Here is a 21,545-nt window from a genome sequence, read left to right on the forward strand (position 1 = left end):
AGTGTAGTATGAGGGGAATGGAACAGAACCAGCTCCAGTGTAGTATGAAGGGAACAGAACAGAACCTGCTCCAGTGTAGTATGAAGGGAACAGAACAGAACCTGCTCCAGTGTAGTATGAAGGGAACAGAACAGAACCTGCTCCAGTGTAGTATGAAGGGAACGGAACAGAACCAGCTCCAGTGTAGTATGAAGGGAACAGGACCTGCTCCAGTGTAGCATGAGAGGAACAGAACAGAACCTGCTCCAGTGTAGTATGAAGAGAACAGAACAGAACCTGCTCCAGTGTAGTATGAAGGGAACAGAACAGGACATGCTCCAGTGTAGTATGAAGGGAACGGAACAGAACCAGCTCCAGTGAAGTATGAAGGGAACAGGACCTGTTCCAGTGTAGTATGAAGGGAACAGAACAGAACCTGCTCCAGTGTAGTATGAAGAGAACAGAACAGAACCTGCTCCAGTGTAGTATGAAGGGAACAGAACAGGACATGCTCCAGTGTAGTATGAAGGGAACAGAACAGAACCTGCTCCAGTGTAGTATGAAGAGAACAGAACAGGACCTGCTCCAGTGTAGTATGAAGGGAACAGAACAGAACCTGCTCCAGTGTAGTATGAAGAGAACAGAACAGGACCTGCTCCAGTGTAGTATGAAGGGAACAGGACCTGCTCCAGTGTAGTATGAAGGGAACAGAACAGAACCTGCTCCAGTGTAGTATGAAGAGAACAGAACAGGACCTGCTCCAGTGTAGTATGAAGGGAACAGAACAGGACCTGCTCCAGTGTAGTATGAAGGGAACAGGACCTGCTCCAGTGTAGTATGAAGAGAACAGAACAGAACCTGCTCCAGTGTAGTATGAAGGGAACAGAACAGGACCTGCTCCAGTGTAGTATGAAGGGAACAGAACAGAACCTGCTCCAGTGTAGTATGAAGAGAACAGAACAGGACCTGCTCCAGTGTAGTATGAGGGGAACAGGACCTGCTCCAGTGTAGTATGAAGGGAACAGGACCTGCTCCAGTGTAGTATGAAGGGAATAGAACAGAACCTGCTCCAGTGTAGTATGAACAGAACAGGACCTGCTCCAGTGTAGTATGAAGGGAACAGAACAGGACCTGCTCCAGTGTAGTATGAAGGGAACAGCACAGGACCTGCTCCAGTGTAGTATGAAGGGAAGAGAACAGAACCTGCTCCAGTGTAGTATGAAGGGAAAAGGACCTGCTCCAGTGTAGTATGAAGGGAACAGAACAGAACCTGCTCCAGTGTAGTATGAAGAGAACAGAACAGGACCTGCTCCAATGTAGTATGAAGGGAACAGAACCAGCTCCAGTGTACTATGAAGGGAACGGAACCAGCTCCAGTGTAGTATGAGGGGAACAGAACCTGCTCCAGTGTAGTATGAAAGGAACAGAACCTGCTCCAGTGTAGTATGAAGGGAACAGAACAGAACCTGCTCCAGTGTAGTTTGAACAGAACAGAACCTGCTCCAGTGTAGTATGAAGGGAACGGAACAGAACCAGCTCCAGTGTAGTATGAAGAGAACAGAACAGGACCTGCTCCAGTGTAGTATGAAGGGAACAGAACCTGCTCCAATGTAGTATGAAGGGAACAGAACCAGCTCCAGTGTAGTATGAAGGGAACAGAACCAGCTCCAGTGTAGTATGAAGGGAAAGGAACAGAACCAGCTCCAGTGTAGTATGAGGGGAACGGAACAGAACCAGCTCCAGTGTAGTATGAAGGGAACGGAACAGAACCGGCTCCAGTGTAGTATGAAGGGAACAGAACCAGCTCCAGTGTAGTATGAAGGGAACGGAACAGAACCAGCTCCAGTGTAGTATGAGGGGAACAGAACCTGCTCCAATGTAGTATGAAGGGAACAGAACCAGCTCCAGTGTACTATGAAGGGAACGGAACCAGCTCCAGTGTAGTATGAAGGGAACAGAACAGAACCTGCTCCAGTGTAGTATGAAGGGAACAGAACAGAACCTGCTCCAGTGTAGCATGAAGGGAACAGAACAGAACCTGCTCCAGTGTAGTATGAAGAGAACAGAACAGGACCTGCTCCAGTGTAGTATGAAGGGAACAGGACCTGCTCCAGTGTAGTATGAAGGGAACAGAACAGAACCTGCTCCAGTGTAGTATGAAGAGAACAGAACAGGACCTGCTCCAGTGTAGTATGAAGGGAACAGGACCTGCTCCAGTGTAGTATGAAGGGAACAGAACAGGACCTGCTCCAGTGTAGTATGAAGGGAACAGAACAGGACCTGCTCCAGTGTAGTATGAAGGGAACAGAACAGAACCTGCTCCAGTGTAGTATGAAGGGAACAGGACCTGCTCCAGTGTAGTATGAGGGGAACAGAACAGAACCTGCTCCAGTGTAGTATGAAGGGAACAGAACAGGACCTGCTCCAGTGTAGTATGAAGGGAACACAACATAACCTGCTCCAGTGTAGTATGAAGAGAACAGAACAGGACCTGCTCCAGTGTAGTATGAAGGGAACAGGACCTGCTCCAGTGTAGTATGAAGGGAACAGAACAGAACCTGCTCCAGTGTAGTATGAAGAGAACAGAACAGGACCTGCTCCAGTGTAGTATGAAGGGAACAGGACCTGCACCAGTGTAGTATGAAGGGAACAGAACAGAACCTGCTCCAGTGTAGTATGAAGAGAACAGAACAGAACCTGCTCAAGTGTAGTATGAAGGGAACAGAACCAGCTCCAGTGTAGTATGAAGGGAAAGGAACAGAACCAGCTCCAGTGTAGTATGAGGGGAATGGAACAGAACCTGCTCCAGTGTAGTATGAAGGGAACAGAACAGAACCTGCTCCAGTGTAGTATGAAGGGAACGGAACAGAACCAGCTCCAGTGTAGTATGAAGGGAACATTACCTGCTCCAGTGTAGTATGAGAGGAACAGAACAGAACCTGCTCCAGTGTAGTATGAAGAGAACAGAACAGAACCTGCTCCAGTGTAGTATGAAGGGAACGGAACAGGACATGCTCCAGTGTAGTATGAAGGGAACGGAACAGAACCAGCTCCAGTGTAGTATGAAGGGAACAGGACCTGTTCCAGTGTAGTATGAAGGGAACAGAACAGAACCTGCTCCAGTGTAGTATGAAGAGAACAGAACAGAACCTGCTCCAGTGTAGTATGAAGGGAACAGAACAGGACATGCTCCAGTGTAGTATGAAGGGAACAGAACAGAACCTGCTCCAGTGTAGTATGAAGAGAACAGAACAGGACCTGCTCCAGTGTAGTATGAAGGGAACAGAACAGAACCTGCTCCAGTGTAGTATGAAGAGAACAGAACAGGACCTGCTCCAGTGTAGTATGAAGGGAACAGGACCTGCTCCAGTGTAGTATGAAGGGAACAGAACAGAACCTGCTCCAGTGTAGTATGAAGAGAACAGAACAGGACCTGCTCCAGTGTAGTATGAAGGGAACAGAACAGGACCTGCTCCAGTGTAGTATGAAGGGAACAGGACCTGCTCCAGTGTAGTATGAAGAGAACAGAACAGAACCTGCTCCAGTGTAGTATGAAGGGAACAGAACAGGACCTGCTCCAGTGTAGTATGAAGGGAACAGAACAGAACCTGCTCCAGTGTAGTATGAAGAGAACAGAACAGGACCTGCTCCAGTGTAGTATGAGGGGAACAGGACCTGCTCCAGTGTAGTATGAAGGGAACAGGACCTGCTCCAGTGTAGTATGAAGGGAATAGAACAGAACCTGCTCCAGTGTAGTATGAACAGAACAGGACCTGCTCCAGTGTAGTATGAAGGGAACAGAACAGGACCTGCTCCAGTGTAGTATGAAGGGAAGAGAACAGAACCTGCTCCAGTGTAGTATGAAGGGAACAGAACAGAACCTGCTCCAGTGTAGTATCAACAGAAATGGACCTGCTCCAGTGTAGTATGAAGGGAACAGAACAGGACCTGCTCCAGTGTAGTATGAAGGGAACAGAACAGGACCTGCTCCAGTGTAGTATGAAGGGAACAGAACAGGACCTGCTCCAGTGTAGTATGAAGGGAACAGGACCTGCTCCAGTGTAGTATGAAGGGAACAGAACAGGACCTGCTCCAGTGTAGTATGAAGGGAACAGGACCTGCTCCAGTGTAGTATGAAGGGAACAGAACCAGCTGCAGTGTAGTATGAAGGGAACAGAACAGAACCTGCTCCAGTGTAGTATGAAGAGAACAGAACCTGCTCCAGTGTAGTATGAAGGGAACAGAACAGAACCTGCTCCAGTGTAGTATGAAGGGAACAGAACAGAACCTGCTCCAGTGTAGTATGAAGGGAACAGAACAGAACCTGCTCCAGTGTAGTATGAAGGGAACAGAACAGAACCTGCTCCAGTGTAGTATGAAGGGAACAGAACCTGCTCCAGTGTAGTATGAAGGGAACAGAACAGAACCTGCTCCAGTGTAGTATGAAGAGAACAGAACAGAACCTGCTCCAGTGTAGTATGAAGGGAACAGAACAGAACCAGCTCCAGTGTTTTATGAAGAGAACAGGACCTGCTCCAGTGTAGTATGAAGGGAACAGAACAGAACCTGCTCCAGTGTAGTATGAAGGGAACAGGACCTGCTCCAGTGTAGTATGAAGGGAACAGAACAGGACCTGCTCCAGTGTAGTATGAAGGGAACAGAACAGAACCTGCTCCAGTGTAGTATGAAGGGAACAGAACAGAACCTGCTCCAGCGTAGTATGAAGAGAACAGAACAGGACCTGCTCCAGTGTAGTATGAAGGGAACAGGACCTGCTCCAGTGTAGTATGAAGGGAACAGAACAGAACCTGCTCCAGTGTAGTATGTAGAGAACAGAACAGGACCTGCTCCAGTGTAGTATGAAGGGAACAGGACCTGCTCCAGTGTAGTATGAAGAGAACAGAACAGAACCTGCTCCAGTGTAGTATGAAGGGAACAGAACAGGACCTGCTCCAGTGTAGTATGAAGGGAACAGAACAGAACCTGCTCCAGTGTAGTATGAAGAGAACAGAACAGGACCTGCTCCAGTGTAGTATGAAGGGAACAGGACCTGCTCCAGTGTAGTATGAAGGGAATAGAACAGAACCTGCTCCAGTGTAGTATGAACAGAACAGGACCTGCTCCAGTGTAGTATGAAGGGAACAGAACAGGACCTGCTCCAGTGTAGTATGAAGGGAAGAGAACAGAACCTGCTCCAGTGTAGTATGAAGGGAACAGAACAGAACCTGCTCCAGTGTAGTATCAACAGAACAGGACCTGCTCCAGTGTAGTATGAAGGGAACAGAACAGGACCTGCTACAGTGTAGTATGAAGGGAACAGAACAGGACCTGCTCCAGTGTAGTACGAAGGGGAACAGAACAGGACCTGCTCCAGTGTAGTATGAAGGGAACAGGACCTGCTCCAGTGTAGCATGAAGGGAACAGAACAGGACCTGCTCCAGTGTAGTATGAAGGGAACAGGACCTGCTCCAGTGTAGTATGAAGGGAACAGAACCAGATCCAGTGTATTATGAAGGGAACAGAACAGAACCTGCTCCAGTGTAGTATGAAGAGAACAGAACCTGCTCCAGTGTAGTATGAAGGGAACAGAACAGAACCTGCTCCAGTGTAGTATGAAGGGAACAGAACAGAACCTGCTCCAGTGTAGTATGAAGGGAACAGAACAGAACCTGCTCCAGTGTAGTATGAAGGGAACAGAACAGAACCTGCTCCAGTGTAGTATGAAGGGAACAGAACCTGCTCCAGTGTAGTATGAAGGGAACAGAACAGAACCTGCTCCAGTGTACTATGAAGAGAACAGAACAGAACCTGCTCCAGTGTAGTATGAAGGGAACAGAACAGAACCAGCTCCAGTGTAGTATGAAGAGAACAGGACCTGCTCCAGTGTAGTATGAAGGGAACAGAACAGAACCTGCTCCAGTGTAGTATGAAGGGAACAGGACCTGCTCCAGTGTAGTATGAAGGGAACAGAACAGGACCTGCTCCAGTGTAGTATGAAGGGAACAGAACAGAACCTGCTCCAGTGTAGTATGAAGAGAACAGAACCTGCTCCAGTGTAGTATGAATGGAACAGAACAGGACCTGCTCCAGTGTAGTATGAAGGGAACAAGATCTGCTCCAGTGTAGTATGAAGGGAACAGAACCTGCTCCAGTGTAGTATGAAGAGAACAGAACCTGCTCCAGTGTAGTATGAAGGGAACAGGACCTGCTCCAGTGTAGTATGAAGGGAACAGAACAGAACGTGCTCCAGTGTAGTATGAAGGGAACTGAACCTGCTCCAGTGTAGTATGAAGGGAACTGAACCTGCTCCAGTGTAGTATGAAGGGAACAGAACAGAACCTGCTCCAGTGTAGTATCAACAGAACAGGACCTGCTCCAGTGTAGTATGAAGGGAACAGAACAGGACCTGCTCCAGTGTAGTATGAAGGGAACAGAACAGGACCTGCTCCAGTGTAGTACGAAGGGAACAGAACAGGACCTGCTCCAGTGTAGTATGAAGGGAACAGGACCTGCTCCAGTGTAGCATGAAGGGAACAGAACAGGACCTGCTCCAGTGTAGTATGAAGGGAACAGGACCTGCTCCAGTGTAGTATGAAGGGAACAGAACCAGCTCCAGTGTATTATGAAGGGAACAGAACAGAACCTGCTCCAGTGTAGTATGAAGAGAACAGAACCTGCTCCAGTGTAGTATGAAGGGAACAGAACAGAACCTGCTCCAGTGTAGTATGAAGGGAACAGAACAGAACCTGCTCCAGTGTAGTATGAAGGGAACAGAACAGAACCTGCTCCAGTGTAGTATGAAGGGAACAGAACAGAACCTGCTCCAGTGTAGTATGAAGGGAACAGAACCTGCTCCAGTGTAGTATGAAGGGAACAGAACAGAACCTGCTCCAGTGTACTATGAAGAGAACAGAACAGAACCTGCTCCAGTGTAGTATGAAGGGAACAGAACAGAACCAGCTCCAGTGTAGTATGAAGAGAACAGGACCTGCTCCAGTGTAGTATGAAGGGAACAGAACAGAACCTGCTCCAGTGTAGTATGAAGGGAACAGGACCTGCTCCAGTGTAGTATGAAGGGAACAGAACAGGACCTGCTCCAGTGTAGTATGAAGGGAACAGAACAGAACCTGCTCCAGTGTAGTATGAAGAGAACAGAACCTGCTCCAGTGTAGTATGAATGGAACAGAACAGGACCTGCTCCAGTGTAGTATGAAGGGAACAAGACCTGCTCCAGTGTAGTATGAAGGGAACAGAACCTGCTCCAGTGTAGTATGAAGAGAACAGAACCTGCTCCAGTGTAGTATGAAGGGAACAGGACCTGCTCCAGTGTAGTATAAAGGGAACAGAACAGAACGTGCTCCAGTGTAGTATGAAGGGAACTGAACCTGCTCCAGTGTAGTATGAAGAGAACAGAACAGGACCTGCTCCAGTGTAGTATGAAGGGAACAGGACCTGCTCCAGTGTAGTATGAAAGGAACAGAACAGAACCTGCTCCAGTGTAGTATGAAGGGAACAGAACAGAACCTGCTCCAGTGTAGTATGAAGAGAACAGAACAGAACCTGCTCCAGTGTAGTATGAAGAGAACAGAACAGAACCTGCTCCAGTGTAGTATGAGGGGAACAGAACAGAACCTGCTCCAGTGTAGTATGAAAGGAACAGAACAGAACCTGCTCCAGTGTAGTATGAAGAGAACAGGACCTGCTCCAGTGTAGTATGAAGGGAACAGAACAGAACCTGCTCCAGTGTAGTATGAAGGGAACAGAACAGAACCTGCTCCAGTGTAGTATGAAGGGAACAGGACCTGCTCCAGTGTAGTATGAAGAGAACAGAACAGAACCTGCTCCAGTGTAGTATGAAGGGAACAGAACAGGACCTGCTCCAGTGTAGTATGAAGGGAACAGAACAGAACCTGCTCCAGTGTAGTATGAAGAGAACAGAACAGGACCTGCTCCAGTGTAGTATGAGGGGAACAGGACCTGCTCCAGTGTAGTATGAAGGGAACAGGACCTGCTCCAGTGTAGTATGAAGGGAATAGAACAGAACTTGCTCCAGTGTAGTATGAACAGAACAGGACCTGCTCCAGTGTAGTATGAAGGGAACAGAACAGGACCTGCTCCAGTGTAGTATGAAGGGAACAGAACAGAACCTGCTCCAGTGTAGTATGAAGGGAACAGGACCTGTTCCAGTGTAGTATGAATGGAACAGAACAGGACCTGCTCCAGTGTAGTATCAACAGAACAGGACATGCTCCAGTGTAGTATGAAGGGAACAGAACCTGCTCCAGTGTAGTATGAAGGGAACAGAACAGAACCTGCTCCAGTGTAGTATGAAGGGAACAGAACAGGACCTGCTCCAGTGTAGTATGAAGGGAACAGAACAGGACCTGCTCCAGTGTAGTATGAAGGGAACAGGACCTGCTCCAGTGTAGTATGAAGGGAACAGAACAGGACCTGCTCCAGTGTAGTATGAAGGGAACAGGACCTGCTCCAGTGTAGTATGAAGGGAACAGAACCAGCTCCAGTGTAGTATGAAGGGAACAGAACAGAACCTGCTCCAGTGTAGTATGAAGAGAACAGAACCTGCTCCAGTGTAGTATGAAGGGAACAGAACAGAACCTGCTCCAGTGTAGTATGAAGGGAACAGAACAGAACCTGCTCCAGTGTAGTATGAAGGGAACAGAACCTGCTCCAGTGTAGTATGAAGGGAACAGAACAGAACCTGCTCCAGTGTAGTATGAAGAGAACAGAACAGAACCTGCTCCAGTGTAGTATGAAGGGAACAGAACAGAACCAGCTCCAGTGTTTTATGAAGAGAACAGGACCTGCTCCAGTGTAGTATGAAGGGAACAAAACAGAACCTGCTCCAGTGTAGTATGAAGGGAACAGAACAGGACCTGCTCCAGTGTAGTATGAAGGGAACAGAACAGAACCTGCTCCAGTGTAGTATGAAGAGAACAGAACAGGACCTGCTCCAGTGTAGTATGAAGAGAACAGAACAGGACCTGCTCCAGTGTAGTATGAAGGGAACAGGACCTGCTCCAGTGTAGTATGAAGGGAACAGAACAGAACCTGCTCCAGTGTAGTATGAAGAGAACAGAACAGGACCTGCTCCAGTGTAGTATGAAGGGAACAGGACCTGCTCCAGTGTAGTATGAAGAGAACAGAACAGAACCTGCTCCAGTGTAGTATGAAGGGAACAGAACAGGACCTGCTCCAGTGTAGTATGAAGGGAACAGAACAGAACCTGCTCCAGTGTAGTATGAAGAGAACAGAACAGGACCTGCTCCAGTGTAGTATGAGGGGAACAGGACCTGCTCCAGTGTAGTATGAAGGGAACAGGACCTGCTCCAGTGTAGTATGAAGGGAATAGAACAGAACCTGCTCCAGTGTAGTATGAACAGAACAGGACCTGCTCCAGTGTAGTATGAAGGGAACAGAACAGAACCTGCTCCAGTGTAGTATGAAGGGAACAGAACAGAACCTGCTCCAGTGTAGTATCAACAGAACAGGACCTGCTCCAGTGTAGTATGAAGGGAACAGAACAGGACCTGCTCCAGTGTAGTATGAAGGGAACAGAACAGGACCTGCTCCAGTGTAGTATGAAGGGAACAGAACAGGACCTGCTCCAGTGTAGTATGAAGGGAACAGGACCTGCTCCAGTGTAGTATGAAGGGAACAGAACAGGACCTGCTCCAGTGTAGTATGAAGGGAACAGGACCTGCTCCAGTGTAGTATGAAGGGAACAGAACCAGCTCCAGTGTATTGTGAAGGGAACAGAACAGAACCTGCTCCAGTGTAGTATGAAGAGAACAGAACCTGCTCCAGTGTAGTATGAAGGGAACAGAACAGAACCTGCTCCAGTGTAGTATGAAGGGAACAGAACAGAACCTGCTCCAGTGTAGTATGAAGAGAACAGGACCTGCTCCAGTGTAGTATGAAGGGAACAGAACAGAACCTGCTCCAGTGTAGTATGAAGGGAACAGAACAGAACCTGCTCCAGTGTAGTATGAAGGGAACAGGACCTGCTCCAGTGTAGTATGAAGAGAACAGAACAGAACCTGCTCCAGTGTAGTATGAAGGGAACAGAACAGGACCTGCTCCAGTGTAGTATGAAGGGAACAGAACAGAACCTGCTCCAGTGTAGTATGAAGGGAACAGAACAGAACCAGCTCCAGTGTTTTATGAAGAGAACAGGACCTGCTCCAGTGTAGTATGAAGGGAACAAAACAGAACCTGCTCCAGTGTAGTATGAAGGGAACAGAACAGGACCTGCTCCAGTGTAGTATGAAGGGAACAGAACAGAACCTGCTCCAGTGTAGTATGAAGAGAACAGAACAGAACCTGCTCCAGTGTAGTATGAAGGGAACAGAACAGAACCAGCTCCAGTGTTTTATGAAGAGAACAGGACCTGCTCCAGTGTAGTATGAAGGGAACAAAACAGAACCTGCTCCAGTGTAGTATGAAGGGAACAGGACCTGCTCCAGTGTAGTATGAAGGGAACAGAACAGGACCTGCTCCAGTGTAGTATGAAGGGAACAGGACCTGCTCCAGTGTAGTATGAAGGGAACAGAACCAGCTCCAGTGTATTGTGAAGGGAACAGAACAGAACCTGCTCCAGTGTAGTATGAAGAGAACAGAACCTGCTCCAGTGTAGTATGAAGGGAACAGAACAGAACCTGCTCCAGTGTAGTATGAAGGGAACAGAACAGAACCTGCTCCAGTGTAGTATGAAGGGAACAGAACAGAACCTGCTCCAGTGTAGTATGAAGGGAACAGAACAGAACCTGCTCCAGTGTAGTATGAAGGGAACAGAACCTGCTCCAGTGTAGAATGAAGGGAACAGAACAGAACCTGCTCCAGTGTAGTATGAAGAGAACAGAACAGAACCTGCTCCAGTGTAGTATGAAGGGAACAGAACAGAACCAGCTCCAGTGTTTTATGAAGAGAACAGGACCTGCTCCAGTGTAGTATGAAGGGAACAGAACAGAACCTGCTCCAGTGTAGTATGAAGGGAACAGGACCTGCTCCAGTGTAGTATGAAGGGAACAGAACAGGACCTGCTCCAGTGTAGTATGAAGGGAACAGAACAGAACCTGCTCCAGTGTAGTATGAAGAGAACAGAACCTGCTCCAGTGTAGTATGAATGGAACAGAACAGGACCTGCTCCAGTGTAGTATGAAGGGAACAGGACCTGCTCCAGTGTAGTATGAAGGGAACAGAACCTGCTCCAGTGTAGTATGAAGAGAACAGAACAGAACCTGCTCCAGTGTAGTATGAAGGGAACAGGACCTGCTCCAGTGTAGTATGAAGGGAACAGAACAGAACCTGCTCCAGTGTAGTATGAAGGGAACTGAACCTGCTCCAGTGTAGTATGAAGAGAACAGAACAGGACCTGCTCCAGTGTAGTATGAAGGGAACAGGACCTGCTCCAGTGTAGTATGAAAGGAACAGAACAGAACCTGCTCCAGTGTAGTATGAAGGGAACAGAACAGAACCTGCTCCAGTGTAGTATGAAGAGAACAGAACAGAACCTGCTCCAGTGTAGTATGAAGAGATCAGAACAGAACCTGCTCCAGTGTAGTATGAGGGGAACAGAACAGAACCTGCTCCAGTGTAGTATGAAAGGAACAGAACAGAACCTGCTCCAGTGTAGTATGAAGAGAACAGGACCTGCTTCAGTGTAGTATGAAGGGAACAGAACAGAACCTGCTCCAGTGTAGTATGAAGGGAACAGAACAGAACCTGCTCCAGTGTAGTATGAAGGGAACAGAACCTGCTCCAGTGTAGTATGAAGGGAACAGGACCTGCTCCAGTGTAGTATGAAGGGAACAGAACAGGACCTGCTCCAGTGTAGTATGAAGGGAACAGGACCTGCTCCAGTGTAGTATGAAGGGAACAGAACAGAACCTGCTCCAGTGTAGTATGAAGAGAACAGAACAGAACCTGCTCCAGTGTAGTATGAGGGGAACAGAACAGAACCTGCTCCAGTGTAGTATGAAGGGAACAGAACCTGCTCCAGTGTAGTATGAAGGGAACAGAACAGAACCTGCTCCAGTGTAGTATGAAAGGAACAGAACCTGCTCCAGTGTAGTATGAGGGGAACAGAACAGAACCTGCTCCAGTGTAGTATGAAGGGAACAGAACAGAACCTGCTCCAGTGTAGTATGAAGGGAACAGAACCTGCTCCAGTGTAGTATGAAGGGAACAGAACAGAACCTGCTCCAGTGTAGTATGAAGGGAACAGAACAGAACCTGCTCCAGCATGCAGTGTAGTATGAAGAGAACAGAACCTGCTACAGTGTAGTATGAAGGGAACAGAACAGGACCTGCTACAGTGTAGTATGAAGAGAACAGAACCTGCTACAGTGTAGTATGAGGGGAACAGAACCTGCTCCAGTGTAGTATGAAGGGAACAGAACCTGCTCCAGCATGCAGTGTAGTATGAGGGGAACAGAACCTGCTCCAGTGTAGTATGAAGGGAACAGAACCTGCTCCAGTGTAGTATGAAGGGAACAGAACAGAACCTGCTCCAGTATGCAGTGTAGTATGAGGGGAACAGAGGAAGCTTCAGGAGGAATCTGGTCCAGCAGGTCGTTATAGTAACGCATGTCCACATCAGTACTCAGAGCAGCCGGTTCAGGGTCTACAGGTACAACAAAAGACATCAGCTCCCTGGGTCAGGGTCAATTCACTTCCATTCAGCTATCAGTTAACTGGAATCATTTACTTGAACTATCCATTATAACATCACCTGTCCTACAGAGAGTGTTAGTGAAGCTGTAGAATACCTGGAGTGGTCTCCTCTTGGGCTTGTCTCTTCTTGGACCCAGGTGTCTGAGGCGTTGTGGTCTGAACCATCTAAGATATGACAGAAAATATTCCTCAACATTTCTGCTACATGTAGAAGCAGAAAACAGGCTTACGTGAAATAAAGACAGTATTGTGTATATTCAGTATGGTTTCCTGCTCCATCCACCAGTCAGTTCCTCCTGTGTGTGCATGCATGTGTGTTTCTGGTACAGTACCTCTGCAGGGCTGTCCTGGGTGGTGCGTGCCCCAGCCCTGGGGACAGATGGCACCTGGACCAGTCTCATGTTGTTCAGGTAGTGTTGATGCTGTCTCCTCCAGTCCAGACAGTCATAGATCAGACACGCCACGTCCTCAAACAGACATGTCCCAAACCCAAGCTACAACACAACATATAAACATGGCATTTTAAGTACATTATAAAAATTATAATAATTAAAGAAAGACCCCACACTGCTCTTGCCAATGTTTATTGCTTAGGTGTCAGACTCTCGGCCTTCTCGTCAGAGCTTTGATTGATATCAGAAGAAGAGGAAGAAGAAGAAGAAGAAGAAAGAGGAGGAAGCGAAGAAGAAGGAGCAGCAGCAGCAGAAGAATCAGAAGAAGAAGAAGCAGCAGCAGAAGAAGAAGCAGAAGAAGAAGAAGCAGAAGAAGAAGCAGAAGCAGAAGAAGAATCAGAAGCAGAAGAAGAAGAAGCAGAAGAAGAAGCAGAAGAAGAAGAAGCAGAAGAAGAAGCAGAAGAAGAAGAATCAGAAGCAGAAGCAGAAGAAGAAGCAGAAGAAGAAGCAGAAGCAGAAGCAGAAGAAGAAGCAGAAGAAGAAGAATCAGAAGCAGAAGCAGAAGAAGAAGCAGAAGAAGAAGCAGAAGCAGAAGCAGAAGAAGAAGCAGAAGAAGAAGAATCAGAAGCAGAAGCAGAAGAAGAAGCAGAAGAAGAAGCAGAAGAAGAAGAAGCAGAAGAATCAGAAGCAGAAGAAGCAGCAGCAGAATCAGAAGAAGCAGAAGGCAAGGAAATCACCATAGCCTCTGGGCTATCCTTGTCTTGTGGTGACAGGAGCTCTTTAGCGGTGTGACTGAGGCGGGCCACATCAAACAGCTTGGAGAATGCTGAGCCACTGTTTAGCACCCCTTCCAACTGACCCCAGAACTGCTCCCGTTGTCTTCTCCTAATGTTAGTCTCCGCGTCTACAGGAACACAATAGCAGCATTTAGCAACACAAATCACATTAAAATTAATTGCTTGATAGATCAATACTGTACTGCCAATATGAAATACTGTCAAATACCTCTGCTGTGCTTGATTCAGTTTACCCTGACTGTACAATGTAACAAAACACTCAAGATCCCAGGCTAAATCAATCCAAACCTCACAGTGATGCCAATCTGAGTCTTACCCCCATCCAGGGGTTTGGCATCACTCCCTTCCAGTGATCCCTCTGGCCGGTCTGGTCTCTGTGAGGTCAGCTTGATAACGTTGGACACATGGACCCCCAGGGAGTCCAGCACAGAGACCAGCTGAGCCTGCTGGAAGCCCACCACCAGGACGTAGTGCTGCGGTCCATCATCTGGCTCATCGTCTACACACACACACACACACACACACACACACACACACACGAAAGCATGAGAGGTGAGAGAGAGAGAGAGAGAGAGAGAGAGAGAGAGAGAGAGAGAGAGACAACCACCCAGTCTCCCCAACACAAAGTGACAACCAACCTCATACTAACGACCTGTGATCACTGAGACAGAGTAGACTGCTCACCTATATACTTGTTGGTCTCATCCTCCTCGCCCCTCTTTTTCAGCTTGGTGTCCTTGGTTGGGGCACTGGGCTCTGCCCCTTTCTTCCCCTTGTCACCTTTGGCGGCAGGCTTGGCACCACCTTTGTCTTTGGTTGGGGAGGCATTGCCAGCCTTGCCCTTACCCTTCTCCTCAGCAGCCTGGGAGAGAGTGGATTAAACTAAGTGGTGCTAATACTGCATACTGCGGTTCAAATCCGGGTCTCCTCTGTGCCAGAAGACTGCGTTAGCCTGCAGAGCTGAAGCCTAGGCATTAACAGGTAGTGCAGGCTAGTCTTCATGTCTCAGACAAGGTTTCTTATCACCAATGTTACAATACTACTATAACTCTATCTGACAATAACACTTCAAAAGATTCTCTAGGAAAGCTGACTGTTGCCAGGGCGATAAGATGACTGATAATTGTTGATGGCTGCCAGGAGTTCCTTCCTACCCTCATCTCTGTGGCTCTCCTCTGCTGGTCGTTGGCCTTGACTCCCAGGAGCTGGAACTTGAGCAGTTTACCCAGCAGATCACAGGGCAGCTCCTCTCCTGCATCCAGCAGGACCTTGGCTGCCTCCATCACCTTTATAGACAAACAACATACTTGATATAGAATAGACAGAAAGTGGGTAATAGTTCTAATTTATTGTGCAACTCTTTCTCTGCTGCTTCGTAAATGTATCTTTTGAAATGAATAGCCTATAGAGCACATTTTACTGAAAAATGGGTGCATTACATACCTCATAAAACATGGGTGCATTACATACCTCATAAAACATGGGTGCATTACATACCTCATAAAACATGGGTGCATTACATACCTCATAAAACATGGGTGCATTACATACCTCATAAAACATGGGTGCATTACATACCTCATAAAACATGGGTGCATTACATACCTCATAAAACATGGGTGCATTACATACCTCATAAAACATGGGTGCATCCTTGGTCTTCTTGATTTTTGGGTTTCCCAGTTCATGGATCTGTGAAGCATTTCATTCATTGGTTGATATATGCTTGACTGTGAACAATCACACTTTATGTTACTGACCTTTTCTAGGGTGGTGTCCCAGGTGACTACGCTGAAGAGCCTGCGTAGGGGCTTCTGTACAGCCAGCAGCAGAGCACCGATCAGCTCCTCATCCTTCAGCCTCTCTCCCACCACCAGAGAAATGCTGGCCTTCCAAGTCTCCTAGCATCATCATCAGACAACACTGATCAGTGAACAACAACATAGCCAAGTGACAGGTCTGTGACAAGTGAAGTCATTCCCTGCTTTTGTAGCTGGCCCCTTAAAGTTTAGTGTGTTTAAATAGTGTTTCACTAGCTAGATATCTAGCTTTACTAAAGTTGTAGCTAGCTAAAGTTAGCAAACTCTTAACGTTACCTACCTCCTCAAATGATGCAGTAGTGAGTCCAGTTTCCCAACCTTTGTTTCCAACTGCCGTTGCACCAGCAGCAGACACTGTCCCGCTTTTGACTCTTTTTGGTGGCATTTCCTTACCGTTTTTAGAGAGAAACTAACATATTGACTTGAATCAAATTGCATTATATTATGACATTTCTTGAACTTAACGTAAACTAAAACAGCCACTTCCAGCTGTTAGCTTGCTAGCTGACGTTAACTAGCATTGCTCTTCTGTGTACAGTCCGCTGACGCTTCGGTTGCTCTTAGCAACAGGTAGAAGGGGAGGGATCAGTTATGCACAATGACATCTTACCTTTCAATTTGATTTATTTATTCATTTATGAAAAAAATTGCCAAAAAACGTAATACTGAATATACCACTACTAATAGAAACTTAATCCATGTTCAACTCCCAACACAAAAGACACAGAGGCACATTTAATCAATTATTTTTATCGTTTTTTTTTCCTCATACAATCATAAAGGAGTGACATGGAGAAAAAAGCTTTGCATAGAGTGAAGCTCTGACAAAGACACAGCCTTGAACCCCCCAGCAGACAGTATCTAATCCTAGAGTCCTGCCGGTCACAGGACCAGACAGGCAGACAGCCAGCCAGAGAGGAACAGACAGAACATTCCATTATAAGAAGGTGAGAACAACTGAAACATGGATGCAACATTCAAATTGGTCACAATTGGTGATAATATATATATATATGCATGTTGTGTTGTAGTTAAAGTGTTTCTGTGAGTAAAGAACTAGTGGGTTGGTGTGATGGTTTATCGGTTACTCAGTGATGGTGGTGAATGTGAAGACCATGGAGGTTGAGAGACCGAGACTTGGATGAATAGAGTCAAAAGCCCCATTTAAAGCCCCAAAACATTGGTACATTCAGTGCAAATCAGGCGTCTCCAACCTTTTCTGCCATTAGAGCTACTCATTTCTTTCTAGATTTTAAAATAGGCCCTCTTCTCCAGGTCCTTGATACACAAGAGAAAGTAGTTCACTATATTTTCTGTCAATATACCTGGTAAAATAATGGTTAATAAACAACTCTAAAATCAGAGATTTGTTGTCAGTGTTGTTTTTCCTGGTTTTAGAATTTTTTCCATCAAAATTACAATTATTCATAGAGAAACAACGAAATGGGATGTTCTGAGTGCAAGTCAATTCTTAAATCGCCTCTGAGGACAATTTTTTTTAGGCCTGGAAGAAACTCACAAATGTAGAGATCTTTGTGCAATTTTCCCGTAATTGCGCATCTGGCCCTTTAATTGCGCATCTGAGTGAGGAATGTGCCAGTCCAGCAATGGTTCCATACTGCTGCGCATTTCAAGTTTTCAAATAACAAATAATAGATACTCATTATATTCTTCTGCCAGGTAAGCCTACTTGCAATAAATATTTAATTGAAAAGGTTTTGGGGAAAGTATTTCTGTCAACTCACAAGATGGTTTGTCACGTCAACTGGCTGGAGTGATGGACAAACGCGCGCACCACACAGCCAGACAGACGGGCAATATTGCTGGGAATTCATTGGCAGATATTGTTAGGTTTGGCTTTTTAAATGTACATTTTGCGTTAATTACATAGTAGCTGGGAGCTTTCGGTGGCGGACACTTGTGGGATTTGTTAAGGACAGTTTGTCGTGGAACACGTTAAAATTGCAAGTACTTTCAGAGTTGTTTGGCTCGACCTGTTGGAGACCCCTGGTGAAAATATATAGCCTACACACGACAGCATAATCATTCATTTGCAGACAGAGAGGGAGTCAGAATGAAAGGTGTACTGTCAGTACGCAAAAAGTTATAAGAACTTCTTGCAAGCCATCCCAGCTCATGTACAGTATTCCCGTAATGCTCGCATCCACTACAAGACCATGGTGCATACCTACGAAACAGCAAGAGAAACTGCCCCTCCCTAGCTTCAGTCTTTCAGTCTATGCTCAAAAACTACACCAGAACCCGTCCCACCTAGCTACAGTTTATTAAGATGAATGCACTAACTGTAAATCGCTCTGGATAAGAGCGTCTGATAAATTACTAACATGTTATGCCACTGTGCACTTCCCTTTTTTTAAAGTATGTTTTTAACGGAAAACATGTAATATATCTGCCCTCAGTCTCTCACTGGCCCTGGGATGATGGAAGAGAATGCAGGAAGTTGTTCTATTTCAGTCCCTTACATTCTGTTAGCTACATTCCACAGTCTCGGGATGTGATGGTGGCCGGGTATGGTCACAGCCCTGAAACAAAGACATTGGGCGTGTTTCATGTCATCGTTATTGCAGTCGACACACTGCTCAGATGATAGTCCCTCACAACGTCTGGAAAAGTATTTACCTCTCTGGAACCACATTAATATGATATACATATAATATAGTAATCGGCTAAAATGCTCAGCAGCAGCGCGACTGCAGTAAAGGCGACCTGGAACGCACCCTGAGAGTAGAATATGGTGGTATCAGAAGGCAGACTAATGCCTTCTAAGGCAGAGTATGAAGTGAAAAACATGACAAATATGTATTTGTTTCTATGACTCTTCCTTCATATTATCATTACTCCTCGTCTTAAAACTTCCTAGTACTGTAGATACGTCTCTAAAATATATTTTTTCCCCTCACTTGAAAACCAACATTTCCCCCATCAAAACAGTCAGTGTAATAGCATACAATGGGCATCTGTGCTTGTATATGACTTCAACATGTTCTCTGTCACGAGTCTCTATAAAGCTATAAATGTCCCTTGACCTTACCATCACCCACACACAGATCACATTATACTTGCATGATGTAAGTGTGTGTGTGTGTGTCTCGACATGCAGGTTGTTAATCACCATGTTTTACTTATATTATCATGGTCATACGAACATTTGTCATTATATGATGTTATATCGGGGTCCCAACCCCTACTGAAATAGGAACAGATCAAACCAACGTATTCAATCAGGATAATGTACATAAGGAGAAAGATAAAAACAAGAGCAACAAACAACCATGACGGATTTAAAAAGTTCAGATCACCCTCTACTCTGGCAGTGTAGCTCAATGATAAAGAGACGATGACAATCAACTTACTTGCAAACAATGAAAACAGCTAAAACACTGAAAGAGTGTGTGTGAGCTGTGTCTAACATTATGGGAAAGCCAACTCAATGTAATGTCTTTATCATACAAACCGTAGCTGAGTTTGGTTATTCGTGCTAATAGCTTGCCCTGAAGTTTAAGAATGAGGCAGCCATTTAGATTTGACGAGTCATCGAGCGACGTACAAAAACGACACATTCAAGCGCATCATCGTGATATCAGTCAGTACATTCAAAAACATATCGTTTGTGGCCGTTACAAAATACATTTTGCAGATAGATGAAAAGCCTGTAGAGAGATCCAAGTTCAGCTTCACCACACAGACACCACCGCATCATGATAGGCTACTTCAGTGTTCTGTTCTAGAGCACACCTGTCAGAGTGTTCAACAAGGTCAGGTCACAAAGCTGCCTGGACCTTGATTGGTTGGTTCTCTCCCTGACAGGGCAGGAGGCGTGGCCACAGCAGCTGAAGAGCACCTGTCTTGTCTTCTTTCATCTCTTCCTCTCTCCTCTCATCCCCTTCTCCAGGAGCAACACTGTCCTGTGATGTCCACCTCAGCCTCTCAGAGAGGAGCGATGTCCTGTGATGTCCACCTCAGCCTCTCAGAGAGGAGCGATGTCCTGTGATGTCCACCTCAGCCTCTCAGAGAGGAGCGATGTCCTGTGATGTCCACCTCAGCCTCTCAGAGAAGAGCGATGTCCTGTGATGTCCACCTCAGCCTCTCAGAGAAGAGCGATGTCCTGTGATGTCCACCTCAGCCTCTCAGAGAGGAGCGATGTCCTGTGATGTCCACCTCAGCCTCTCTGTGAGATAAAGGAGCTTTGTTTCTTTTGCTCTCCAGGAAAAGCTCGACCACCACCTTCCTTACAAGACTCCTCTGGAAATCCCTATTTTAAATAATAAAACGTGATGAGCCAGTTGGAGTCTCACTCCAGGTCTTGGTTTTTGTTCCTTCATTGTGCGATTGGTTTGGAGGCTTACGAGTCCATCTCTCCCATTGGTCTAATGGAATAACAAGGGTGTGAGTGTTAGGGTGCTCTCCTTTTGGTTTGTGTTGGCAGTGTGTCTAAGTGACCTTAACCGTCACATGGAAACCCTGGTGTTGTGCAGGGGTCATACCCTCTGATAGACATCGCTCTATTCTCCTCTGTTCAGCTCACTTCAGGAAGGTGTGTGTATAAAGATACAACAGGGTGCCAGACAGACTAGACAGTCATCCCCTTGAACCCCTTGGGTTCCTCTACCTCTGTGATACTACAGTTCAGAGGTCAGGGTCAAAGGTCGTAGGAGGAGTGGGGGTTAAAGGTGATAGGGATCATCACTCGAGGCCGAAGGTGCTGGTCTCCTCCACGGCAGTGAGCATCTTCTCGTGCAGCATGGAGAAGGATGGATATGGAGGGAGGTCCAGCCGGTTGAAACAGGTGTGAGCCCTGGGGAGGAGACAACCGCAAACACAGTGAAAACAACAACAACGTACTTCAGTCTGTATAATACCGTTTCATACATTATACTCAAATTGATAATATACTACATGAGTTCACTTAGCCTCACAAGTGAAGTTAGTTCCTTTAGCCTCACAAGTGAAGTTAGTTCCTTTAGCCTCACAAGTGAAGTCAGTTCCTTTAGCCTTACAAGTGAAGTCAGCTCCCTTAGCCTCACAAGTGAAGTCAGGTTCCTTGGCCTTACAAGTAAAGTCAGTTCCCTTGGCCTTACAAGTAAAGTCAGTTCCCTTGGCCTTACAAGTAAAGTCAGTTCCCTTGGCCTCACAAGTAAAGTCAGTTCCCTTGGCCTCACAAGTAAAGTCAGTTCCCTTGGCCTTACAAGTAAAGTCAGTTCCCTTGGCCTTACAAGTAAAGTCAGTTCCCTTGGCCTCACAAGTGAAGTCAGTTCCTTTAGCCTTACAAGTAAAGTCAATTCCCTTGGCCTTACAAGTGAAGTCAGTTCACTTACCCTCACAAGTGAAGTCAGTTCACTTAGCCTCACAAGTGAAGTCAGTTCACTTAGCCTCACAAGTGAAGTCAGCTCCCTTAGCCTCACAAGTGAAGTCAGCTCCCTTAGCCTCACAAGTGAAGTCAGTTCCCTTGGCCTCACAAGTGAAGTCAGTTCCCTTGGCCTCACAAGTAAAGTCAGTTCCCTTGGCCTCACAAGTGAAGTCAGTTCCCTTGGCCTCACAAGTGAAGTCAGTTCCCTTGGCCTCACAAGTGAAGTCAGTCCCCTTGGCCTCACAAGTAAAGTCAGTCCCCTTGGCCTTACAAGTAAAGTCAGTTCCCTTGGCCTCACAAGTGAAGTCAGTTCCTTTAGCCTTACAAGTAAAGTCAATTCCCTTGGCCTTACAAGTGAAGTCAGTTCACTTAGCCTCACAAGTGAAGTCAGTTCACTTAGCCTCACAAGTGAAGTCAGTTCACTTAGCCTCACAAGTGAAGTCAGCTCCCTTAGCCTCACAAGTGAAGTCAGCTCCCTTAGCCTCACAAGTGAAGT

The 21,545-nt window shown here is 46.5% G+C and overlaps 1 protein-coding gene across 7 annotated transcripts in view; it reads right to left on the minus strand.

Annotated features, from left to right (window-relative positions):
• Window positions 1–16,415: 16,415 nt before the first annotated feature.
• LOC106595449 (E3 ubiquitin-protein ligase HECW2) overlaps window positions 16,416–21,545 on the minus strand; it is a 145,819-nt gene continuing 140,689 nt past the window's right edge. For 5 of the 7 annotated variants that reach the window (XM_045699466.1, XM_045699467.1, XM_045699468.1 and 2 more), the window contains exon 30: window positions 16,416–20,497. In XM_045699466.1, the coding sequence (XP_045555422.1) occupies window positions 20,386–20,497 (112 nt within the window). In that variant the 3' untranslated portion in view covers window positions 16,416–20,385. The remainder of the gene's footprint in view (window positions 20,498–21,545) is intronic. The other 2 variants (XR_006760068.1, XR_006760069.1) reach the window with 2 other exon arrangements.

Source organism: Salmo salar, chromosome ssa17, assembly GCF_905237065.1.
Source record: "Salmo salar chromosome ssa17, Ssal_v3.1, whole genome shotgun sequence".
Classification (NCBI taxonomy): Eukaryota; Metazoa; Chordata; class Actinopteri; order Salmoniformes; family Salmonidae; genus Salmo; species Salmo salar.